Source organism: Euprymna scolopes, chromosome 7 (assembly GCF_053919585.1).
Source record: "Euprymna scolopes isolate OS-2025 chromosome 7, ASM5391958v1, whole genome shotgun sequence".
Lineage (NCBI taxonomy): Eukaryota > Metazoa > Mollusca > Cephalopoda > Sepiida > Sepiolidae > Euprymna > Euprymna scolopes.
This window is the reverse complement of record NC_136488.1, coordinates 152,221,090-152,247,626: the sequence shown is the minus strand read 5'-3', so window position 1 is coordinate 152,247,626 and position 26,537 is coordinate 152,221,090. Positions and strand designations below refer to the sequence as shown.

General features: G+C 35.9%; 1 protein-coding gene across 1 annotated transcript in view; it reads left to right on the top strand.

Annotated features, from left to right (window-relative positions):
* The first annotated feature begins 6,258 nt into the window (after positions 1 to 6,258).
* The window catches only part of LOC145280059 (eukaryotic translation elongation factor 1 epsilon-1-like), a 56,659-nt gene continuing 36,380 nt past the window's right edge, over positions 6,259 to 26,537 (top strand). The window contains exon 1 of the mRNA XM_080131748.1: positions 6,259 to 6,412. Within this exon, the coding sequence (XP_079987874.1) occupies positions 6,266 to 6,412 (147 nt within the window). The 5' untranslated portion in view covers positions 6,259 to 6,265. The remainder of the gene's footprint in view (positions 6,413 to 26,537) is intronic.

The following is a 26,537-nucleotide window of genomic DNA, read 5'->3' as shown; positions in this document are numbered from 1 at the left end:
GTTTAGTGGTTGGCTGATGTGTATTCCATGGTTGTTTCTTCATCACGGCACCAATGTAGTATTATTGTGGGCCGAGGGAGTGTAACTTGGTGTCTCATTTCTAGAAGAGCTGTTATGTCCATGCATGGTATACCCAGCTCCTTGGTTGCAAAAGATAGGCACATTTTTTAAATCAAGATGTTATTCCCATGTAGCATTCTCATGTAGCAGTCATGAATGAAATAAAGATTTATTTTCTCTTGGGAATCAATATCCATGCCAAGTGATTTGCCAACACACTGACCAATCAGCTCGTAGCACATATTGATTCCATCTGTTCCTTAAAGAGCTTCTTTAGCCCCTTTGGGAATCTCGGTCGGTCGGTCAGCAAAAAGAACCCAATAAGCATCATAGACAAACTCCATTCATGTTCCTGTCCCTCATCATATTGTATGGCTCCGAAGATTCTATTGTTAGCATAGGTTTCCCTAATATTTTTCTAGTCAGAATGCTTTCTAGAAAGACATCAGGTACTTACAGGAGGGACCACCTGAACATTACCAACACTCAAAGTGAAAGTTATATTTGTGGCCTGATTTTCTAAACGAAAGAAAAACACCAGTAATCATTCTGCTGCATACTAGTGTGCCATGGCACAATGGTTGGGAATTACTGCTTCAAGAGTTAAGTTGCATAAAAAATCTTGGAACAAACCAGGGACTTTGACATTTTCAGAAACATTTGGGCTCATCAGTTTAGCACTTCCGAAACCAGGATTTAAAACTTGAATCTTTTGCATGCGAAGCAAACACCCTGACACTTGAACAACCACATATGTTCAACTGATGAGCCCAAATAAGGGCAAAACTCAAATCTTGGATTTCTGGTTTGTTGGTTTTCATGACTTTTGTGAGCTGCAATGTTGGTTGACTGTAGAAATAATTATATCATCTTTCACATTCCGAAAATTCTAATATTAATTTGCTTGCTGGGTGAGCTTGTTGGATGACCGTCTTAGCAACTGTAAAAATTCCTACTTGTGAAACATCAGCTTCGGTTCTCAGTGGTTGGATGACCACGCCACACCCCTTGTTTGAGACAAAGTAGGTACATTCCATAGTTAGATTTCACTGCAGCTTGCTTGATCTGTGTTACCTATTAGACTTGCTTGTGTGGTGCGGTTACTCAGGTGGCAAGGTACTCATTGAGCACAACTTGTGTTCGTTACAATTCTACTTTCAACCGAGTCGTTGTTTGTTTCGTTCATCACACTCTTTTCTTCCACGAGACTTTTTTCCACATAAAAGCATGCGGGCGCCATCTTGATTCTCAATTTGCGCTCTGCAGGCACAAACGCGCAGCTGCTTTAACGGTAAGCCACTTTGTTTCTCCACACTCCCCCCTGATCTCATGATCACAGAGATGGCAGGGGGGTGGCGATCACCACCGTCGGGTGCTTCTGCAAAGGGGGATGGGGTACGCCATCAACCTGGACACACTGCTGACTCACCACATCGGTCACTGTGCCCCATTTATACTTGTCAGTACATTGGCTTCCTGGCGGCTTTACCCAGACAGCATCCCTTTTGGCATATCGATTCCGTTCTATCTCAGTGGCCACAGTTGTATCGGGGTGGATTCCTTTTTCTCGGACACGGTACTGATAGATTGCATTTGCAGGCGCCGTTCCTGAAGAGACGCCATCCTTCGGCATGAGATTATACCAGTAAACAGCTTCTGCGATGGTGCACTGCTTCCTGGCTGCAATTGTTTTGATGCTGCGATGGCTTCTCTCAGCTATACCATAGCCAGAAGGCACATAAGCGCATCTAAGCCGCAGCCGCACACCCCATTCTTGTAAGAACTGCCTTATCTGATGGCTGCAAAAGGCTGGGTCATTGTCCGTCAGCACTTCATCGGGCGCACCTCTTTCACAGAACATGGATGACAGCTGGCGAATAATGTTGCAAGAGTCCTGGCGCCCGAGGAGTCTCCAGACTGCGAAACGTATAGGCCCACAATCGATGAGGGTAAGGAAGTGGTTGCCACCGTAGTGTGTGATGTCCATGCCCACTCTCTGCCACTTACCACTCACTCCCAACTCCCCTTTCTTCCATCGTGCTGGAGCTGGGTCGATGGATTGGTAGGCCTCGCAACTTTCCACCACTCTTCGGATATCTTTTTTTTCTACTCCTGGATCAATCATCTTGACAAAGTACAGTGTCCACTTGATGCCAGGATGTCCACACTGTCGATGAATGTCCATGACGCACGCTGCATCCACATTACACACAACTGCTGCACATGTGTTTTGCAGATTATCAGAATCTCTCCGAGCACCAGCCAGAAGCCATCATTGAGGGACTCTTGTCAGCGCATCTGCTCTGTTGATTGCAGACCTGATCAACACTACGTCCACGGTCAGGTCGTACTCTGTGATGGTGTCGACCAAGGTGGCAAGCCGTCTTCAAATTAACATCTCACTTAATGCTCGTGTTGTCAGCCATGCTCTTCCACTTAATGCATCGGTTATCCACCGATGAGTGCATGCCGAGTTAGTCATGATATGTAGAACCTTGGCTTGCCATTGAAGCGCCAAGTTAACGCCCTTCAATGTGGCATCATTCTCTGGCCGAAGCCAACAGGCACCTTCAATAATGGAATCATTAACTGCAAGGGCAACTCCAAGGGCCAGTGAACTAGCATCCACCCAGACCGTGAACTCATTCCCGCTGACGCACCACTTTCCCTGAACGGGGTCATCACTGGTCACCCTGGACACAGTCTCTGTCAGCATGCTCCTTAGGGTGACATTGTGTACTACATCATCCCATCCCGACGACACGGCTGTTGCATGTCTTTTTATGGCTGCCACGGCCACCCTGAGCCAACCACACACAGGGAAATGGCCTACCATCTTTCCACAAAGTGAAAACACTGTTCGTCGAGTGATGTTTGATGGGACCTTGGGGACGTGACTTCCTCTTCTCCAGCAAAGTCCCTCCTTGCTATTGCGCATGTGCAGGCTGAAAACTTTTGCCCCATCGCACAGACGCTCTGGTTCCTTACATGTCAGTCCAAAGCTCTCAAAGTGCATTCTAACCGATTGCGCTGACATAAGGCTCTCATTGACGAATATATCATCGATGTATGAGGATGTTGCCTGTTGCACTGCCTCATCTTGCTGTCGGATAGCATGCATGATTGCTGTCATAATGCCTGGTGCCACATTTAGACCAAACCCTAGCCTGGTTAGACAATATCGGGTTCCTCCAATTTCCACAGTCTGAAATGGCCACAATTTCTTCTCAATGCGTATTTGCAGATAGGCCCTGTGTAGGTCCAGAGTTGCCACGTTCGCTCCCTGCTGTCGCCACTCCCTTAATTTGAGTGCACACACATCAGCCCTTACCGTATATGGGTCGACATGTTCATTGAGCTCACGGTAGTCTAGGATGGCGCGGACCTTTTGTTTGGTCTCTTGTACGACGGCCATCAAGGGAATCAGCCCTCGCGGGGGGCCAAGCTCATTCTCTGGGTATGGAAGAAGCCAGCCATTGTCGATCCACGTTTGCAGTTCTTCTTCATACTGTTCCCTTAGCCACATGGGTGGGGGATATTCCGATAACCGGTTCCGCAAGGATATTGGTGGCTGATCGTTTGACCACTTCCAAGACACCGTCCATGCATTGGTGTTTCTATCATACTCTGCATGAAAGTCAGGCTCGTCGAGAGTTATAGCAGCACAAACATGTTCCTCACATCGGGAGAACTGTACCTTGCTGGTTCTGTCCACAGTAATTCCACCCAGTTGTGTAATCAAGTCCATACCCAGGAGTAGGTTGTACCCGAGAAGCTGTCCCTCCACAACAAGGGCTCACACGGCTACTGCAGGCCCGTCGTTGATGCTTGCGTGGATAATGCTCACCCCACAAGAGGCTAGTGAACCTCCACCTACAGTTAGTACTGGAATTCTCTCTGCTTTCCAAGTGGCACAGCATATGTTGCTTACGAGAGTCTAGGTGCACCCAGTGTCCACATGCGCGAGGCGTTCACTTCCATTAATGTGTATGCTTATAGTGGGTACCGCCCTGCTCAATGACGATCTGGGGAGAAGACTGGCGCTGTAGCTTCTTCCCCTTGCCCATTTCCTGGACAGGTGCAGGCCAGGTGTCCACGTTTTTTGCACTTGTAGCACTGCGGCCTGTCAAGTTTCCGAGTTGGTTGACGTGACGAAAGACAATCACAGGCCAAATGGTTGGGTCCTCCACACTTATAGCAGGTTGTAGCTGTGCTTAGGTCCTGCAATCCAACCTGTGATGGTTGTACAGCTGCCGCTTGGTCTATAGTGTTAGGGCTTTTCTTTAGTATTGCTCGTGCCCGCGCCAATACTTCCGATATGTCCATCTCATCCACTTGGGATGAGGCACGGAGCAGATCTTCCACACTCTTAGGTAATCCTGCAACAAAGGCGCACACCAAGCCTTTGTCTGACATCCCTCCAAAAAGGACTGATAGCTTTTTTAGTTCAGCCAGATACACATCCACTGTTTCCCCGGGATGTAATTTTCGGGCCATGAATTCCTTCCATGCAGTAACTGGATCTAACGCAAATGCTGTAAAAAGCGTGTGCTTGATGCAGGCAAAATCTGTTTTCTTCTCATCAGCCAACTACTGGTATACTGCATATGCTCCCCCAGTGAGGCGCATTGGGACCACACATTCCATACGCTTCACCCCACTGAGCTGACATATTAATTCTGCTTTTTCCACCCATTCCTGCACTGAGTGATCAGTGTTACTGCCATCAAACAGGGGAATTAGCTTGGGATCAAATCCTGACGTCATGCCGAAATAGCTTGTGTTCGTTACAATTCTACTTTCAACCGAGTCGTTGTTTGTTTCGTTCACCACACTCTTTTCTTCTACCTCTTCTTTTACACATGTCTGTTCTCTTTAGTGACTAAAAATCGTCTCTCCTCCCGCTTTCCTTTCCTCGTTATTTATGGAACCAGGGTACGAGATTCTCCGAGATTCCACAAGACTTTTTTCCACATAAAAGCATGCGGGCACCATCTTGATTCTCAATTTCCGCTCTGCAGGCATAAACGCGCAGCCGCTTTAACGGTAAGCCACTTCATTCTCCACACAACTTAATCAAGTTCACAAAGGCTATGGACAAGGATAGTGACTGCTTCACTTACTTGTGCCAGTCTTTTCCAGAATTGACTATGGAAAAGTTGAAAGCTGGCATCTTTGAAGTCCTCACATCTGGCAAGTCATCATAAATCCAGAGTTCAAAAATTCAATGAACAAAGTGGAACTGGAAGCATGGAAAGCATTTGTTCTTGTAATGAAGAACTTTCTTGGCAACAATACGGCTAGAAACTATACAGGACTTGTTAACAACATATTTGGGAAAAGGAGTTAAAAATAAAAAAATATGCAAAATACTGTTAAAAACCCATCGAATATATGTCAGCCTATGTCACGGTAGCATATATTGAGCGAGTTTCTAACCGTATTTTGTCGAGTTTTTTATTTATAACTCCTTTTCCCAAACTTACCATGTCTAAGAGAGAGGCGGGCGCCATTTTAAATTTTCCAATACATCGGTAAACACTGCATGTTTTTCGAGCTGAATAAACATGTTACATTAAATAAAAACACTAAAAGCATATCCAGTTAGGTAGAAAAGTAACTTATCTTGCCTTTGATAACATTTATTTGTTATATATTTGTTTTTTGACAACTTTTTCGAATCTATGTGTACAAACTCTTATATATTTATATGTCATGTACTAGAAGCATTTTAAATTAAAGATCAATTACAATTACGTTTCGAGATCTTTGGTTTAAAAATGGCGGAACGTATTTATTTAGTTAAAAATTATCGAGTGCAGTTACCTCCCCCTCTATCGTCTGAACTCTTCACCACTAAAACAACTGCTAAAACTATATAAATCTAATAATTTTATTTTTTTAATTATTTTTGGACTGGATCATTTTTTTTTCAATTATTGGAATGTATACTAATTTCGACATGGCACCGAAGTAAGTACGTACTAATATTTTTATCTGAAATGCGTTGAGTATTTGTAAATAAGTAATCCAACTAGAAACTATTGTAGTTTCGTAAAATAAAGTTTCAAATATTTGCTTTTTTTATGTTTTTGACTTTGAAAACACAATTCTATTTTAAATAAAAAAATGTATAATTTTTTTTTATTTCATATAACTTTTTGTTAAGTAGAAAATTAGAAAATAATTTTAACGTTGTCGTTGCATGGTTTCGTATCCGAACGCATTCTTGTGTTGTGAGACGGAAGAGATGTTCTCCGGCAGCATGGCTTCCTCAACGACTAACAAGCACCTACATGTTCTCGGTAAATTTCTCGATCGACCATTGAAGCTAGTTGAAGGCAACGATGACGTTAGTATTTAAACATGTTTTACTCCACATTTCTTGAGCTCTAATCTATTTACAGCTGTATTTTAAAAATAAATTCATATTAAGACAATATATGCATTTTTTTCACAGTAGTGTTAACAGCCGGTAACAATGAAAAAAAACAACATTATTTTTCACTTATTTCATTCATTGTGTACATTTCACTGTATGCTTTTAGAAAGCCTCGCATCGTCTATTCTATTGTGCCCCCCCCCTTTGTTAAGTGATACTTATAATAATTAGATAAAATGTCCGTTCTTTTATATAACAGACACACCCGATAAAATTGAAACCAGAGAGATATGATATTTTGGAGTTTTTTTTGTTTTGGCTGACACACACGAGTGAGGTCCCCATAGTGGCATCGGCTCCGATGTTCTACGCAGTGCGTTTGAGGGAACTTTCATTATTCTGAAAAGGAAAGAATTTTGGCGTGTGTAGCCTTGTTTTGTTTTTATTTTGGCTTGAACTTTGCGCTTTTCGGATTATTTTGTTTTTTTGTACGCCCGCATGTATTTTTTAGTGAGTGAGTATTTAAAACACCCATTGCTAAAAAAAAAAAAAAAAAAAAAAATTGTTTAGACTTTAAACTGAAGGATCAATCTAACATGTTTAAGGGGCATTTTTTGGTATTATTATACAAACACCGTGACAGCGAATTAGTAAAATCTTTTACGTAGTATTCTGTTACGTTTCGGTGTGCTGAACACGAATCTGAAAACTGGGTTAGGGTTAGGGTACATTTTTTTCTACTAATTCGCTGTCACGGTATTTGTATAAATTTACCCATTTTTTCAGGGGTTTGTATTACTGTACACATAGATTCGAAAAAGTTGTCAAAAAAACAAATATATAACAAATAAATGTTATCAAAGGCAAGATAAGTTATTTTTCTACCTAACTGGATATATTTTTCGGGTTTTTATTCAATGTAACATGTTTATTCAGCTCGAAAAGCATACAGTGTTTACCGATGTATTGGAAAATTCAAAATGGCGCCCGACACTCTCTTTAACACGGTAAGTTCAGGAAAAGATGTTATAAATAATACACTATACAAAATACTGCTAGAAACTCGCTCAATATATGTTACCGTGACATATTTTGACATATATTCGGTGTTTTTTTAATAGTATTTTGTCTAGTTTATTATTTATAACACGTTTTCCCGAACTTACCATGTTAAAGAGAGTGTCGGGCGCGATTTTGAATTTTCCAATACATCGGTAAACACTAGGCACCGCCAAAAATGGCCGCAAAATCAAGTTGTTGTTGTTTTTTAAAACGAAATTACATTTATTAAAATCCATTATTTCTGAGTAACTTTTTTTTTTCCAGAAAGATAAAACCCTGAATTTTATCATATAGAAAACAGAATAATGTAAAACTTTTTCTACTATTTTTAATTCAATTTTAAATGTTAAATTTTCCCAAAAAGTTAACAATTGACATTTTTTGTCTTGCACAAAAAACGTACTTAAATATTAAAAAAAAAGGGGTTTTGAAATAATTAATTAATTTATTTATTGTCTAACTAAGATTTAGGATGATTTTCTAAGAGAATATGCAAAAATATTATAATATAAGTACCTGAATTTCAAATAATTCCACTTATTTAGGCACCGCCAAAACTGGGGGGGGCAGGTCAGTACTTTTTGACGGACCGTCTTTTTAAAAATCTACCAAAAATCAGGTAATTATCCGATCAATACGAAATTTTCAGCGATTATTAGGAGAAGAATGAACTTTATAACAGTGTACTTATTTTTCATAAACGATATTTATATATATATTTTTTTTTGCTTACAAAACCCCCCCTTGTTTTGAAGTGGGAACAAATATGCTTAAAATAATCATCTGAAACTGAATAAAACATATTGTGTTGTTGTAAGGGACAGAATTATAAATTAAAAAAAAAAAAAAAAAAAAATTCGTTTGCATACCTTATTTTGACGTCTGAATATCAGAACTTCGATTGTGTTTAATTATCCCGCTTTTGAGTTTTGAAGTGTGAAATTCGGTGAATATGTTAAGTAAAATAATTAATTTAAGTTAAGCAAAACAAAAAAAAATTTTTTTTTAATATTTATACGAAAAAAGCCATTTCAAAATTTTTGATAAATAAATTAACAATTTTTTTTTAGCGAGCCGAATAATGCATGACCATTATTAAACAGGGCATGCTTTGAATAATCGATACCAAAAAAAAAAAATTCGATAAATATTGTGCCCTTTGTGTTAAAAATAGCATCATTTTTATCGATCTCGTTTGAAAACGTTTGCCGCCTTTCGACTACGGTGGACCAAACGCGCTGAAATAATTTTTTTTTATTTTGCTTTAAATTGCCCCCCCCCCCATTTTGGGGAGCCTGGCCCCCACACACATACACATTAAAAACCAAACTTATACAAATGGTCACCCATCTGGTACTGGCCAGCCTCAGCTTAATAATACATTGAAATTTTCGTCACTGAAAAATAAGTTTTTTTGGCCTGTTTGGTCTTCCATAGTTTTCTTCCCATCAAAAGAAAACGTAAACAGAGTCGATCTGAACTCTACGACGATGCGAAATATCTGGTTACCTATATGAATAAGTGGAATTATTTGAAATTCAGGTACTTATATTATAATATTTTTGCATATTCTCTTAGAAAATCATCCTAAATCTTAGTTAGACAATAAATAAATTAATTAATTATTTCAAAACCCCTTTTTTTTTAATATTTAAGTACGTTTTTTGTGCAAGACAAAAAATGTCAATTGTTAACTTTTTGGGAAAATTTAACATTTAAAATTGAATTAAAAATAGTAGAAAAAGTTTTACATTATTCTGTTTTCTATATGATAAAATTCAGGGTTTTATCTTTCTGGAAAAAAAAAAGTTACTCAGAAATAATGGATTTTAATAAATGTAATTTCGTTTTAAAAAACAACAACAACTTGATTTTGCGGCCATTTTTGGCGGTGCCTACACTTATTCATATAGGTAACCAGATATTCGCGTTGACGTAGAGTTCAGATCGACTCTGTTTACGTTTTCGTCTGATAAAAAGCAAACTATGGAAGACCAAACAGGCCAAAAAAAACTTATTTTTCAGTGACGAAAATTTCAATGTATTATTAAGCTGAGGCTGGCCAGTACCAGATGGGTGACCATTTGCATGCGTTTGGTTTTTAATGTATATGTGTGTGGGGGCCAGACTCCCCAAAATGGGGGGGGGCAATTTAAAGCAGAATAAAAAAAAATTATTTCAGCGCGTTTGGTCCACCATAGTCGAAAGGCGGCAAACGTTTTCAAACGGGATCGAAAAAAAAGATGCTATTTTTAACACAAAGGGCACAATATTTATCGAATTTTTTTTTTTGGTATCGATTATTCAAAGCATGCCCTGTTTAATAATGGTCATGCATTATTCGGCTCGCTAAAAAAAAATTGTTAATTTATTTATCAAAAATTTTAAAATAGCTTTTTTCGTATAAATATTAAAAAAATTTTTTTTTTGTTTTGCTTAACTTAAATTAATTATTTTACTTAACATATTCACTGAATTTCACACTTCAAAACTCAAAAGCGGGATAATTAAACACAATCGAAGTTCTGATATTCAGACGTCAAAATAAGGTATGCAAACAATTTTTTTTTTTTTTTGGAATCTATAATTCTGTCCCTTACAGCACAATATGTTGATTTCAGTTTCAGATGATTATTTTAAGCATATTTGTTCCCACTTCAAAACAAGGGGGGGTTTTGTAAGCAAAAAAATATATATATATAAATATCGTTTATGAAAAATAAGTACACTGTTATAAAGTTCATTCTTCTCCTAATAATCGCTGAAAATTTCGTATTGATTGGATAATTACCTGATTTTTGGTAGATTTTTAAAAAGACGGTCCGTCAAAAAGTACTGACCTGCCCCCCCAGTTTTGGCGGTGCCTAGTAAACACTGCATGTTTTTCGAGCTGAATAAACATGTTACATTGAATAAAAACAAAAAAATTACCCAGTTTGGTAGAAAAGTAACTTATCTTGCCTTTGATAATATTTGTTTGTTATATATTTGTTTTTTGACAACTTTTTCGAATCTATGTGTACAGTAATACAAACCCTTTTTTCAGAATAAGAACAAGCATCGAAAGTCACAAATTTAAATTTCCATTATAGATTCTCACTAGCAGGGCTACCCGGCGTTGCTCGGGACCGTATAAACAATGAAAAAAAAGCAGATATTGAACATATGTTTTATTCTTAGGGGAGAGGAATCTTTCATCTCAAGTTTTAGCGTTACAAACAAACATTTGTCTTTTATATATATAGATAATGACAGGTTTTTTGGGCCCCCCCCCCTCAAAGATAACTGATCAGTTGACCGACTTCTAGTGGTCCGTTTGACGTGAAATTTCGATATTTGTCATCCGGGTGATGGGGCTTCGATATGATACCAAATTTGTCAAGTTTTGTTCCGTCTTTCAAAAGTTTTAGCGTTACAAACAAACATACATACATACACACAGACGTTTGGCTTTTATATATATAGACTAGCAGGGCTACCCGGCGTTGCTCGGGACCGTATAAACAATGAAAAAACAAAAGCAGATATTGAACATATGTTTTATTCTTAGGGGAGACGAATCTTTCATCTCTATGTATTATTTGTTTTATCTACCCCCGGACTGGTATTGTTCATGTTTTATCCCTAGCATAGGTAATTTACAGCATGTATATGAAATTGTTTTACCTTAGGGAGAAGAGAACAGGTAATATACAACATAATGTGTCTATATTACATCCCTGGCAACGCCTAGAAACCAGCTAGAACATGTATTTCAGTCAATCTTTATTACATCCTGGGCTATGCCGGGAAACCAGCTAATCTCTATTTAGTGACTTGACCACCAAAATACCTCCCTAAGTGTGTCCTTTCTTTTGAACTTATTAGATATAGGTATCTAGAAATGTGTGTGAAATTTTGTTGAATGCATTGTTCACTATGATTTTCTTATTGTTCTACACAATATCAACTGTAGCGAAATAAAACAGTAAACTTAGTGTAGTGTTAGAATAAAGAGCAAAGGAAAAAATTAGAATCATATTCTGTAATTGCAAATCTAAATTTGCTAGCGTGTACCAGTATTTGCCAGGTTGTGGAAATTTGGAATTTATAACGTATGTAGTGGCCTTTTCCTAGATACCTATTGCTAAAAATTATACTTTCATTTTGTTAGAAAAATCTCTCTTCGGATGCCCTGCATCATCCAAAATAAAAACAAATATTTTTATAATTGTTTCAGTACATTGCTACACATTGTGAAATTTGTTGACGTTTGTAAAAAAAAATCATGAATGTGCTTATATTCCAAAAAAGAAAATATCAGTGCACAGTATTGAAAGTGTTTGAGATTCAAAAGTCTGTAACATTTCTACTAACTTCATAAGATGTCATGTGAGAAACTTAATTGAATATCAAGACATTATCTGAAGCGTTTTTATTTTGGTGTAACGTATGTGTTTACAGTGAACCGTAACTTTTAATAAACAGCTTGGTATGCAATGACATAGGCTAAGAATCTTAGACAAAATATATATAAATTGGAAAAATGTGTGAACAAATGAAAAAAAAATGATCCGCTCCACTTGATGACATCAAGCACAGTAATATTTTAGTGAAGAAAATATGAAATTGATGTTCAGTGATTAGTTTGGATGAATGAGAAAATGTAATTGTTTGATGCATAAAAAATAACTCATTTGCTGTATTTGATATTAAGCAGCAAAATATAGTGATTTGAATATTAAGGAAAACATCAAATCAGATTATATAAAAAAAAAGATGAAATTAGAAAATATATATTTTCTGTTTATGAGTTTTGCCAATCAAAATTTTGTGGCAGAAATTGGGTGATTACCATGCAATTTTATTTTGATAAAATTCTTAAATTATTTCAATGTTTATTATAATTTCTTATTAGTGACTTGTTATCATCAAAATCCGCCCCAAAGAGTGTCCTTTCTTTTATTAGGTATCAGAATAGGTATCCAGATTTCTACTTCTATACAAATGTGATATTTCGGATCTGTAGATAAACAATTTGTTGCATATATAAGCTGAGAATTGTTCTCTCTCATTCTCTCTCTCACACACCCACACATTCTCACTTTTATAGATATAATAGATAAATTATGCTAGATATATTTCCATGTGTCTGAATAATCTATATACAAATTTTCAAATCTGTAGATAAAAAATTTGTTGAGTATATAGGTTGAGAATTGTTCTCTCTCTCTCTCTCTCCTCTCACGCATGCTCACTTTTATAGATATAATAGATAGATTATGCTAGATATATTTCCATATGTCTGAATACACTATATAAAAATTTTCTAATCTGTAGATAAAAATTTGTTGAATATAAAGGGTGAGAATTGTTCTTACTCTCTCTCTCTCACACACAGACATATTCTCACTTTTATAGACATAATAGATAGATTATGCTAGATATATTTCCATATGTCTGAATACCCTATATACCAATTTTCAAATCTGTAGATAAAAAATTTGTTGAATATATAGGTTGAGAATTGTTCTCTCGCTCTGTCTCTCTCTCTCTTGCTACCTCACACACACACACACGCAAACATTCTCACTTTTATAGATATAATAGATAGATTATGCTAGATATATTTCCATATGTCTGAATACCCTATATACAAATTATCTAATCTGTAGATAAAAAATTTGTTGAGTATATAGGTTGAGAATTGCTCTCTCTCTCACAGACACACACATTTTCACTTTTGTAGATATAATAGATAGATTATGCTAGATATATTTCCGTATGTATGAATACCCTTTATAACAAATTTAAAATCTGTAGATAAAAAATTTGTTGAATATATAGGTTAAGAATTGTTCTCTCTCTCTCTCTCTACCTCACACACACCCACACACACAAACATTCTGACTTTTATAGATATAATAGATAGATTATGCTAGATATATTCCATATGTCTGAATACCCTATATACAAATTTTCTAATCTGTAGATAAAAAATTTGTTGAATATTTTCAACCCTTATCCTCGAGTGGCGTCTGGGCCTTGATAAGTAGTAATGCGTATTTAGCAAAATATAAATATATATATATATAACAAATTTACTGAATTTCCATTACTAACGATTACTGTATTGTCCAATTGACTACTGCGCTTTTCAACCCTTATCCTCGAGTGGCCTCTGGGCCTTGAGAAGTAGTAATTACTAACGATTACTATATTGACCAATGGACTACTGCACTTTTTAACCCTTATCCTCGGGTGGCCTCTGGGCCTTATTGTCCAATTGACTACTGTGGACTTTTTAACTCTTATGCTCGAGTGGCCTCTGGGCCTTGATAAGTGGAAATGACCAAGTAACAAAAAATAGGTATATAACAAATTTACTGAATTTCCATTACTAACGATTACTATATTGTCCAATTGACTACTGTGCACTTTTCAATCCTTATCCTCGAGTGGCCTCTGGGCCTTGATAAATGGTAATGCGTATGTAACAAAATATACATATATATAACAAATTTACTGAATTTCCATTACTAACGATTACTATATTGTCCAATTGACTACTGCACTTTTAAACGCTTATCCTCGAGTGGCCTCTGGGCCTTGATAAGTGGTAATACCATCGAGTGGCCTCTGGGCCTTAATAAGTGGTTGTGCCTAAGTAACAAAAAATAGGTATATTACAAATATCCCGCATTTCCATTACAACCGACTACTACGGTGCACTTTTCAATCCTTATCCTCGAGTGGCCTGTGGGCTTTGATAAGTGGTAATGCGTATTTAACAAAATATTAATATATATATAACAAATTTACTGAATTTCCATTACTAACAATTACTATATTTTGTCCAATTGACTACTGCACTTTTCAACACTTATCCTCTAGTGGCCTCTGGGCCTTGATAAGTGGTAATGCCTATCTAAACAAAATATAAATATATATATAACAAATTTCCCGACTTTCCATTACTAACGATTACTATGTTGTCCAATTAACTACTGCCATTTTCAACCCTTATCCTCGGGTGGCCTCTGGGCCTTATTGTCCAATTGACTACTGTGCACATTTAACTCTTATCCTCGAGATGTATCTGGGCCTTGATAAGTGGAAATGCCTAAGTAACAAAAAAATAGATATATAACAAATTTCCCAAATTTGACTACTGTGCACTTTTCAACTCTTATCCTCGAGTGGCCTCTGGGCCTTGATAAGTGGTCATATATATTTTTTACAAAATAAAAAAAAAGGTTGGAGTCGCTGAATAACTCATCCTCCCGTTAAAGCGGTTCCATCCTCTTTCCCCAATTTGACTACTGTGCACTTTTCAACTCTCGTCCTCGAGTGGACTATGGGCCTTGATAAGTGGTAATACATATTTTATGAAAAAAATATATATATATATATATATATATATATATATATAACAAAATAGGTTGGAGTTGCTGAATAACTCATCCTCCTGTTAAAGCGGTTCCATCCTCTTTCCCAAATTTGACTACTGTGGACTTTTTAACTCTCATCCTCGAGTGGCCTATGGGCCTTGATAAGTGGTAATACATATTTTTTTATAAATATATATATATATATACCAAAACAGGTGTGAGTCGCTGAATAATTCATCCTTCTATTAAAGCGATTAAATCCTCTTTCCCAAATTTGACTACTGTGCACTTTTAAACTCTCATCCTCGTGTGGCCTATGGGCCTTGATAAGTGGTAATATATAGTTTGTACAAAATATATATATATATATATATATATATATATATATATAACAAAATAGGTTGGAGTCGCTGAATCACTCATCCTCCCGTTAAAGCGGTTCCATCCTCTTTCCCGAATTTGACTAATGTGCACTTTTCAACTCTTATCCTCGAGTAGCCTATGGGCCTTGATAAGTGGTAATATATTTTTGTTATAAATATATATATATATATATATATATATATATATATATATAAAAAATAGGTTGGAGTCGCTGAATAACTTATCCTCCCGTTAAAGCGGTTCCATCCTCTTTCCCGAATTTTACTACTATGCACTTTTCAACTCTCATCCTCGAGTGGCCTATTGTCCTTGATAAGTGGTAATATATATTTTTTAATAAAAGTATATATATATATATATATAAAAAAATAGGTTGGAGTTGCTGAATAACTCATCCTCCCGTTAAAGCGGTTCCATCCTCTTTACCGTATTTTTTATACAGTGCACTATTCAACTCTCATCCTCGAGTGGCCTATTGTCCTTGATAAGTGGTAATATATATTTTTTAATAAATATAGATATAAATATATATATAAAAAAACAGGTTGGAGTCACTGAATAACTCATCCTCCCGTGAAAGCGGTTCCATCCTCTTTCCCGAATTTGACTACTGTGCACTTTTCAACTCTAATCCTCGAGTGTCCTATGGGCCTTGATAAGTAGTAATATATATTTTTTACAAAAATATATACATACATATATATAACAAAATAGGTTGGAGTCACTGAATAATTCATCCTCCTCTTAAAGCGGTTCCATCATCTTTGCCGAATTTGACTACTGTGCACTTTTAAACTCTCATCCTCGTGTGGCCTATGGGCCTTGATAAGTGGTAATATATATTTAAAAATAAATATAGATATAAATATATATATACCAAAATAGGTTGGAGTCGCTGAATAACTCATCCTCCCGTTAAAGCGGTTCCATCCTCTTTCCCAGATTTGACTGCTGTGCACTTTTCAACTCTAATCCTCGAGTGTCCTATGGGCCTTGATAAGTAGTAATATATATTTTTTACAAAAATATATACATACATATATGTAACAAAATAGGTTGGAGTCACTGAATAATTCATCCTCCTCTTAAAGCGGTTCCATCATCTTTGCCGAATTTGACTACTGTGCACTTTTAAACTCTCATCCTCGTGTGGCCTATGGGCCTTGATAAGTGGTAATATATATTTAAAAATAAATATAGATATAAATATATATATACCAAAATAGGTTGGAGTCGCTGAATAACTCATCCTCCCGTTAAAGCGGTTCCATCCTCTTTCCCAGATTTGACTGCTGTGCACTTTTCAACTCTAATCCTCGAGTGTCCTATGGGCCTTGATAAGTAGTAATATATATTTTTTACAAAAATATATACATACATATATGTAACAAAATAGGTTGGAGTCACTGAATAATTCATCCTCCTCTTAAAGCGGTTCCATCATCTTTGCCGAATTTGACTACTGTGCACTTTTAAACTCTCATCCTCGTGTGGCCTATGGGCCTTGATAAGTGGTAATATATATTTAAAAATAAATATAGATATAAATATATATATACCAAAATAGGTTGGAGTCGCTGAATAACTCATCCTCCCGTTAAAGCGGTTCCATCCTCTTTCCCAGATTTGACTGCTGTGCACTTTTCAACTCTAATCCTCGAGTGTCCTATGGGCCTTGATAAGTAGTAATATATATTTTTTACAAAAATATATACATACATATATGTAACAAAATAGGTTGGAGTCACTGAATAATTCATCCTCCTCTTAAAGCGGTTCCATCATCTTTGCCGAATTTGACTACTGTGCACTTTTAAACTCTCATCCTCGTGTGGCCTATGGGCCTTGATAAGTGGTAATATATATTTAAAAATAAATATAGATATAAATATATATATACCAAAATAGGTTGGAGTCGCTGAATAACTCATCCTCCCGTTAAAGCGGTTCCATCCTCTTTCCCAGATTTGACTGCTGTGCACTTTTCAACTCTAATCCTCGAGTGTCCTATGGGCCTTGATAAGTAGTAATATATATTTTTTACAAAAATATATACATACATATATGGAACAAAATAGGTTGGAGTCACTGAATAATTCATCCTCCTCTTAAAGCGGTTCCATCATCTTTGCCGAATTTGACTACTGTGCACTTTTAAACTCTCATCCTCGTGTGGCCTATGGGCCTTGATAAGTGGTAATATATATTTAAAAATAAATATAGATATAAATATATATATACCAAAATAGGTTGGAGTCGCTGAATAACTCATCCTCCCGTTAAAGCGGTTCCATCCTCTTTCCCAGATTTGACTGCTGTGCACTTTTCAACTCTAATCCTCGAGTGTCCTATGGGCCTTGATAAGTAGTAATATATATTTTTTAAAAAAATATATACATACATATATGTAACAAAATAGGTTGGAGTCACTGAATAATTCATCCTCCTCTTAAAGCGGTTCCGTCATCTTTGCCGAATTTGACTACTGTGCACTTTTAAACTTTCATCCTCGAGTGGCCTATAGGCCTTGATAAGTGGTAATAGTTTGTACAATAGTTTGTACAATATATATATCTATATATATATATTACAAAATAGGTAAGAGAGAGAGAAGAGGGTGAGAGAGAGAGAAGAGAAAGAGGTAGAGAGAGAAGAGGGTGAGAGAGAGCAGAGAAGAGGGTGAGGGAGAGCAGAGAAAGAGGGTGAGAGAGAAAGAGGGTGAGAGAAGTGAAAGAGGTAGAGAGAGAAGAGGGTAAGAGAGAAAGAGGGTGAGAGAGAGAAGAGGGTGAGAGAGAGAGAGGTAGTGAGAGAGAGAGATAAGAGAAAGAGGTAGAGAGAGAGAGAAGAGGGTAAGACAGAGAGAGAGAGGGGTAGTGAGAGAGAGAGATAAGAGAAAGAGGTAGAGAGAGAGAGAGAAGAGGGTGAGGGAGAAAGAAGAGGGTGAGAGAGAGAGAGAAGAGGGTGAGGGAGAAAGAAGAGGGTGAGAGAGAGCAGAGGGAGAGAGAGAGAAGAGAAATAGGTAGAGAGAGAGAGATGAAGGTGAGAGAGAGCAGGGAAAGAGGGTGATAGAGAAGAGAAAGAGGTAGAGAGAGAGAGAGAGAGAAGGGTGAGAGAGAGCAGAAAAAGAGGGTGAGAGAGAGAGAAAGAGGGTCAGAGAGAGAGAGAAGAGAAAAAGGTGTACACAGAGAGTGAGAGAGAGAAGAGGGTAAGAGAGAGAGAGAGAGAAGAGGTTGAGAGAGAGAGAGAGATAAGAGAAAGAGGTAGAGAGAGAGAAGCGGGTGAGAGAGAGAAGAGGGTGCGAGAGAGAAGAGAAAGAGGTAGAGAGAGAGAAGCGGGTGAGAGAGAGAGAAGAGGGTGCGAGAGAGAAGAGAAAAAGGTAGAGAGAGAGAAGAGGGTGAGAGAGAGAGAAAGAGGATGAGAGAGAGAAGAGAAAGAGAGAGAGAGAAGAGGGTGATAGAGAAAGAGAGTGAGAGAGAGAAGAGAAAGAGAGAGAGAGAGAGAGAAAGAGGGTGAGAGAAGAGGGTAAATGTGCATCTTTTTTTATAGTAGGTAATGCTTGGGAGACTGTGCACATTGCCTCCTCCCCCCTCCCCCCTATAAACGCGGTTCCATTCATAAGAAAACAAACTCGTATAAAAGTAATTTTCGTGTATTTAAGCGGCCTTATACTGATAGCCACCCCTCCCCCTTCCAGTTTAACAGAGTTAGGAGGTAAAAACAAAATGGCTAAAGCCTTGTTTACATGGTAAACTATAGCAAAGAGCATAGTCATCTTTCTTCGCCGGTAAAAAACTTCAAGCAAAAATAAAAACATTTTCCCTACGTCAATTTTTATGTAATTTTGGGATTCTTCTTTTTGAAGTGCGATAAATCCGTTGGTAATAACGGTTCGACTCTTAAACTAATATTTAACTGTGTTATAGTATCAATGATACTCCTCGCAGGCAGCTTTAATGTACGTCAGAGGCTCAGCGTAGCCGACATTTTACTGAGCTGACGTCACGTCACGTGACAGCTAATGAATAATGTTAAAATGACAGGTTTTTTGGGGGGCCCCCCTGGGAGAAAAATGATCAGTTAACCCCCTTCTAGTTGTCCGTTTGACGTGAAATTTCGATATTTGTCATCCGGGTGATCAAGGTGCAATATGCTACCTAATTTGTCAACTTTGGTTGTGTCTGTCAAAAGTTTTAGCGTTACAAACAAACATACATACATACATACATACACACCGATTTTTGCCTTTTATATATATAGAAGAAGAAGAAGAAGAAGAAGATAGAAGAAGAAGAAGATGGACCTTTTGTCTCCCTATTTCTAGCTTCGTTTTCGTGTTGATAAAAAATGAACGCATCAAAAAACTCGAACCAGAACTGACAAATGAAACTAAATAAATAAAAGAAAAGAAATTCAGTTATTCTCAATTTTGTTTGTTTGTTAATATATGTCGATTGATCGATTTTTTTTTAAGCAAAAACAATAGGTACCTCCAACGCGCGCCACAGTTTTACCCCCCTCCCCATATGTAAGACGATGTAACTGTAATTTAATTTATCATCCTAACTTTTTTTACCATTTAAAAGAAGCTGCAAATAAACTGCTAATATTAAAAAAAAAAAAAAAAAATTTACAGCATACAAGAATAATGAAAATGCGAAACAAAAATCATGTTTACACTATCGACGCTTTAAAAACAACGTTCATATGTAGTGACGTTTTTGGAACCGTAGACATACTCATCTTTTAAAAATCTAGCAAAAATCATATAATCGTCATATTTTCCTGAAATTTTCGATATATTTATTCATTATTAAATAAACTCACATAATAAAAGTAGGTTTTGTTAAATATATTAGAGGAAATATATATTTTTTTTAGGTGTTCTACCCCCTCCCCCTATTTCATGTTACGAAAACTAAACAAAATAAATGTAGGTCGATAAAAACTTCAACATTTTTTATCAAATAATTAAAAAATAGTTATATATATATATATAAAATCCCGTTATTTATTTCACTTACCTTAAAGGTGTAAATAAAATTGGACATAAAATCAATATTATGCTAAAAAAAAAATAAACAATTTTTCTTTATATTTTTTTCTCTGTAGTATAATTATTTGAATTACAATAAAAAAAAAAAACAATTCTAAAAAATAATTATTTTTAAAAAGCTGTAAATCATATTAAATTCCAATATTCCGTGATATGAAGTTTAAACAAAGATTTTTTTATAACAGGTTTCCAGTATTAAAAAAATATATTCATCTATTATGTAAAAGGCAAAATGGGTGCGAGCGTTTGTGTATGTCCAAGAAAGGATTTTTTTTGTTGGGCTTCTTGCATCTGTTACGTTCTTGAATCTGTTACGTTCCAGGACAAGTTTTCTTATACTTCCTAGATCATAATATCTCCGATTTGCAAACAGATATCGTCTCTATCTTTATTTTGATTGAGTTTTAAAAAATTGCCCTGTTTCCAGTGTTTGTTTGTCTTTCTCATATAAATAAAACGAAACTGATCGAAGGAAAGGCATTCACCTGGTCTTCCGGGCCAGGATGTCTTGAAGGCAATTAGCTTTGATCAATGTAGGGAAAATCCTTCATTATCAGACACTTGCTATTCATTTAGACACTGCCAGAGTTCCCCCTTTTGGGGGATAGCTGGTTTTCCTCCACATTATAAACAACCCCGTGGGGAAGCAAATAAATACCACGACAGAAAGCGGAAACCTTAACTGGTCGTCGACCAGGTTTAAAAGCCATTTTCATTTCTGCGCTGACTCCTATGATTCTTAACTCATTTCCAACTCAATGAATTCACTGTCCTCTTTGGCGTAACGGTTAGCGAGGATGAATAATTACCCTACTTTTGCGAGTTCGAATCCACCTCTCTCTCTATCTTTTTTAAAAAAAATTTTTTATTTCGTTTTTGTGCCAATATTCTCCACCCAGACAAAAGTTAATTACCAACTCTTTTTTTCACATTCTTTTCCTCCTTCGCTGTACGGGTTCAAGTCTGCCTACCTACTACCACTTTTAAAAAAATTTTTTTTTTATCAACACATATGTCAAACATCTGGGCAATGCCAGGCACCCCCGCTAGTCTAATATATAAAAGGCAAAATGGGTGTATGCATTTGTGTATGTCTGCAAAAGGGTTTTTGGGTGGCGGTTACATTTATGGAGAAGTTTCCTTATTCCTCCTAGATCGTGATATCTCCGATTTGCAAACGGACATCGTCTCTATCTTTTATTTGATCGAGTTTTAAAAAAAATCCCTGGTTTCCAGTGTTTGTTTGTCTTTTTTGTATAAATAAAGCGAAACTAATCGAAGCAAAGTCATTTTGAAGGCGATTAGGTTTGATCAATGTGGAGGAAACCTTTCATATCAGATAATTGCTATTCATTTGAACACTGCCAGAGCTCACCCTTTTTGGAGGGAGCTGGTTTTCCCTAACATCGTGGGGAAACAAATATGGCAGAAAGATTAACTGGCCTACAGCCAGACCAACTCATTCATTATTTCGCTATCTGCTATGGCGTAATGGTTGACATCACTAAAGTTGAACGCTTTAAACTTCCCGTTGCGTCATGGTGTAGCGGTAAACTCTCACCTTTTCTTTCACTTTCTTTTTCATCTTCGCGTTGCAGATTCGAGCCTGCCTGCCTATTACCACATTTTCTTTTTTTTTTTACACATGGGCAACGCCGGGCACCCCTGCTAGTATAGTATAAAATATGACTCTTGAGATAATAAAAATTGCAAATCCAAAATTGACTTTTAAAAAATTTTTGATTTTGTTATTTAAAATGATAAAGGGTGATCTTTATTTTCTGGCATTTTTTTCCAAAACAGTATGGAGGCCTGTAAACATTATCTTTAGACACATAAATGTCAACAGAAGACATTAAAATTAATTTTATTAACTCATTTGTGTAGTGCGTTAAAAAATCTATTTATTTTACAATGTAAATATGAAAATCGATAGCAAAAACAAAATGTTACTTCCATTAACACTTATAACGCCAATGCACATCCATAGAAATTGACTCAGAAAATAGTAAACATACGAAATGATGACGTTACTGTTGTTGTATAAAATGCTAACATTTTACACACAGCTGTGGTGGTGCCTAAAAAGACAATATTTACGTGCTTAATTGCCATGCTGAAAATAGTAATATATCCCTAAAAATTACGAAAAATCGAGTAGAAAGTTATTTATAGTTAAAAGTAATTTTTACAGAAAATTGGGTAAAATTGTATCTTTCTTAGACGTGAAAAGTCGAGATAGTGCGAGTCTATGTTGAACGTTACTTAATCAGAGGAGTTATTACTTAATCTGTTTTCAATTGATTTTGGTATATGCTTTATTATAGAGGGTGGATGATTAGACTGTTGATGGGCATATTATGAGGTTAGCATTTTTTTTTTTTCATGTAAGGTTTGTAAATACCCGTTTCTAAATTGAAAGTAACATCTAGAAAGTTAACTAGCTAAACATTGCTATATATTTTGACCTTTAGACCAATATCTTTAATCTCTTTCTGTATTCTTCGAATTGTATCACACTTCACACTCTTTGCATCTCTATCATTAGATCATCATCCCTGTATAGGTCTATATCTACTGTTTCAATCTCATTGTCTGCTGTGATCTTACGTAAAGTATATAGTTTAACTAGGTCAGTTGCCTACAACTGAGTCTTGTGAACCTCTGCCAATGTCAAAGAAGCTGTTAAGCCTATTTTTTAGTCCATTGTTCACCGTTTCTGACAAGTACTGTAGTACGACATTTCATAATTATATCAATGTTGCTTTCAGAGATATCCATAGAATTTTTGGCAAATTTGATTACCTTTCCAAAAAGTTATTTTGTGATTGACAGATAATATTCCATGTCAAATTGCATGAAAGCACATTTTTTTCTTGTCTGTTATATTGGCGAACCCACTAATTGTGTCCATGGTGTTAATCCATCAGTTTAGGTTATATCTTGTTTTAATCCTACCATTTACTTTTTCTAGAATTTTCTTGCTTATTTTTCCAATTTCCAGTCTAGTTGGGTTAATTAATCTAGTAGTTGGTTTAGTATATAAAAGTCTGGGTTTTTTTTTATTTCCTTTGTTTACTTTTTACAAAAAATGTTACTTTTAATGATACATGGATTTGTTATTGTGTTAAAAACTGTTACTTTTAATGATACATGGATTTGTTTGTGTTTTAAAAACTGTTACTTTTAATGATACATGGATTTGTTATTGTGTTAAAAAATGTTACTTTTAATGATACATGGATTTGTTATTGTGTTAAAAAATGTTACTTTTAATGATACATGGATTTGTTATTGTGTTAAAAACTTATTTTTAATGATACATGGATTTGTTATTGTGTTAAAAAATGCAAATTTTAAAGAAAAAGATCATTTGTCTGAACATTATTTAAAAAAATTTTTTTTTGTTTTTTCAAGCTTAAGTGAGAATATTTAAAAAAGAAAATCGACTTTATTTTTTTGTAAATATCTTTTTTGTTGTAGACCTACAATATTTTGTGCTGATGGATTCAGGAGATTGCCTGAATCAAAGTTGCTTGAATAGCGAATCATCATCAGCAGCAACTAATCAACACATTAATTATAACTAATTTAGTCTTACATGAATAGTAAAACCTGGTAGACTTTTACCATATTAATGTTAACATCGCCATATTGAAGTTTTGTTTTTTGGCAATATGGGGTTTAGAACCCTAAAGTGTACATTTATTTGAATTTTATTATTTTCCTCAAAATATATAATGAAATACTGTCACACATAGTCACTGTGTAGAAGTTTGACTTTTCAAGTAAGATTTATTGACTAGCCTGAGTGCCCGGCTGTTTGTAGGTGTGTGTTAAGCAAAAAAAAAAAAAAAAATAGTAGTAGTAGGCAGGCAGGCTCAAACCTGTGAAGCGAAGGGGAAAAGAAAATGAAAGAAAATCTGACGTCTTACTGCTAATCCATGATGCAACCAAAAGTCTACAGCGTTCAAATTTAACATAGTCATTACAGAAATAGTCTTGCTTTTAAACCTCCCACGAAAGCAAATTAGACACAAGGTCGTTTTTAAAGTGGGGGGAAAACCAGCTCCCCCCAAAAGGGGTCACTCTGGCAGTATCCAAATAAATAGTAATTGTCTCAGTATGAAGGGTTTCCCCTACATTGACCAAGGACCAATTACAGAACAGATACTACCCAGCTGGAAGGCCAGGCAGTTGCATTCCAATAGTTTCACTTTATTTACACGAAAAAGACAAACAAACACTGGAGACAATAGCGCAGTGGGAATTTTGTTTCAATCAAAAAAAAAAAAAATAGAGACGATGTCCGTTTGCGAATCTGAGATATTACGATCTGGGAAGTATGCAAAAACTTCTCACAGAATCTAACCGACGTGAAAAGCCCGATTTAAAAAGCTTTTCGGGGACATACACACAAACGCTTATGCCCATTTTGCCTTTTGTATATTAGACTAGCGGCGTTGCCCGGGTGTTTGGAGGTGTGTGTGTAAGGGGGTGGGGGTAAAGAACTTAAAATATCGGAAAAACCCAAACAAAAAAAAAACAGCCAATGAACATAAAACTTCTTTAAAAAAATCGGAAAAACAAACCCCTTCCCCCAAAAAAAGGACGGCGTTGCCCGGGTGTTTGGAGGTGTGTATGTAGGGGAGGGGGGGGCAAAGAATAAGCAAATTAATAACCGTTTAAACTTTTTAAAAAATCAGAAAAAACAAAACAAATAAAACAGCAAACGGACGTAAAACTTCTTTAAAACAATTGGATAAACAAAAACCCCAAAAAAGAAAAAAAAACAAAAAAAAAACACGGTGAAAAGTGAAAAAAAAATGGTAGAAATAACCTCGTTTCAATATTAAATGTTTAAAAATCGAAAAAGGTATATCTGATAACTGGGATTGAACCTGAAATCTTTAGATAACGACGCTGTCACTTAACCCATTGCACTATAGACACGTGGATGAAAGTAGGTCGGTTTTTATAACATTTAAAACGAATTCAATGTACGTCTTTTGCGCGTATTGACGCATGTGTAAAGCCATCGTGTCATGAAGATACCATTTTTTTAACCCCTCCCTGTAAAAAAGAGAGCCGTTAAGGATGAAGGAATGAATGTTTTGAGTCAATTTTTCGATATTTGTCAGGCGAAGGTTCCAGCTTGAAAAAGATACCTATCTGGCGAAAATTCGTGGCCTGTGTTGAAAGTTTTTGCGAGACATACAAACACACAAATACACACACATTTTCGCTTTTATATATATAGAAGATAAAAAAATATGTAATTCCAGGTTAATATTTTCCAGAGGTTAAGCAACCAATGAAGTTTTAATGAGATTCATACAAGAGTGCTTAATACAGAAGTGGGGCAAGATGTACTTTTTATTTGTTTTACATAAGCGTTTATATGTTGCTATACATCTATGACCATAACAGTAACTGCATTCTCTTTGTATAATCAATATCACCTGAAAAGGTCTCTAGTTACTTGTATCTGGCTGACTGAAACATGTTCATGAATGTGTAGCCACATATAAATGCTTATGCAAATGTAAAAATAAAAAGTGTGCATGTATACAATAAATGAACCTGATAAAGATATAGTCTTAACATAGTAAACCTATAAAGATAGTACAAGCTCTACATGGTTAATAGGAGCAATACATGTTAACTAAAAGCTACATAAAACATTATTATATCATCAAATCAATAAGAAAGAAAGAGGAGAAAAAGAAAAAAAGGTTTTTCTTTCTTTTTCTCCTCTTCTTTGTTGACCTGATGATATAATAAAGTTCTATGCAACTTTTATTCCTCATCCTTTATTTAATATGAGAAAGAGGCTCGGGAAACCGCTGTGTATTAAGCGTGTGTACCTTCGTTAAAAAGAGCCTGGTCTGAAGAAACAACTGTTTCGATTATCGTAATTATCAGGGGTATTCTGAGACAAAACTTAACTAAGATCACTCCCAGACTTATACACTAAAGTTCTGTAAATTTAAAAAAAAATCTGTTTAGCTGTTTCGGAGTCTATAAGGAATGAACTCGCACACAAAGTTTCATTTATGTAAGTGTGTGTGTGTGTGTGTGTATATATATATATATATATATATATATATGTGTGTGTAAAATATCACATATTTATTTTCCTTTCTCAACATCAACTTTCCATATCTTACATTGATTGCCTTCTAATACTTCACTAAATACATATCGCACACAATGCTTCAAGCCA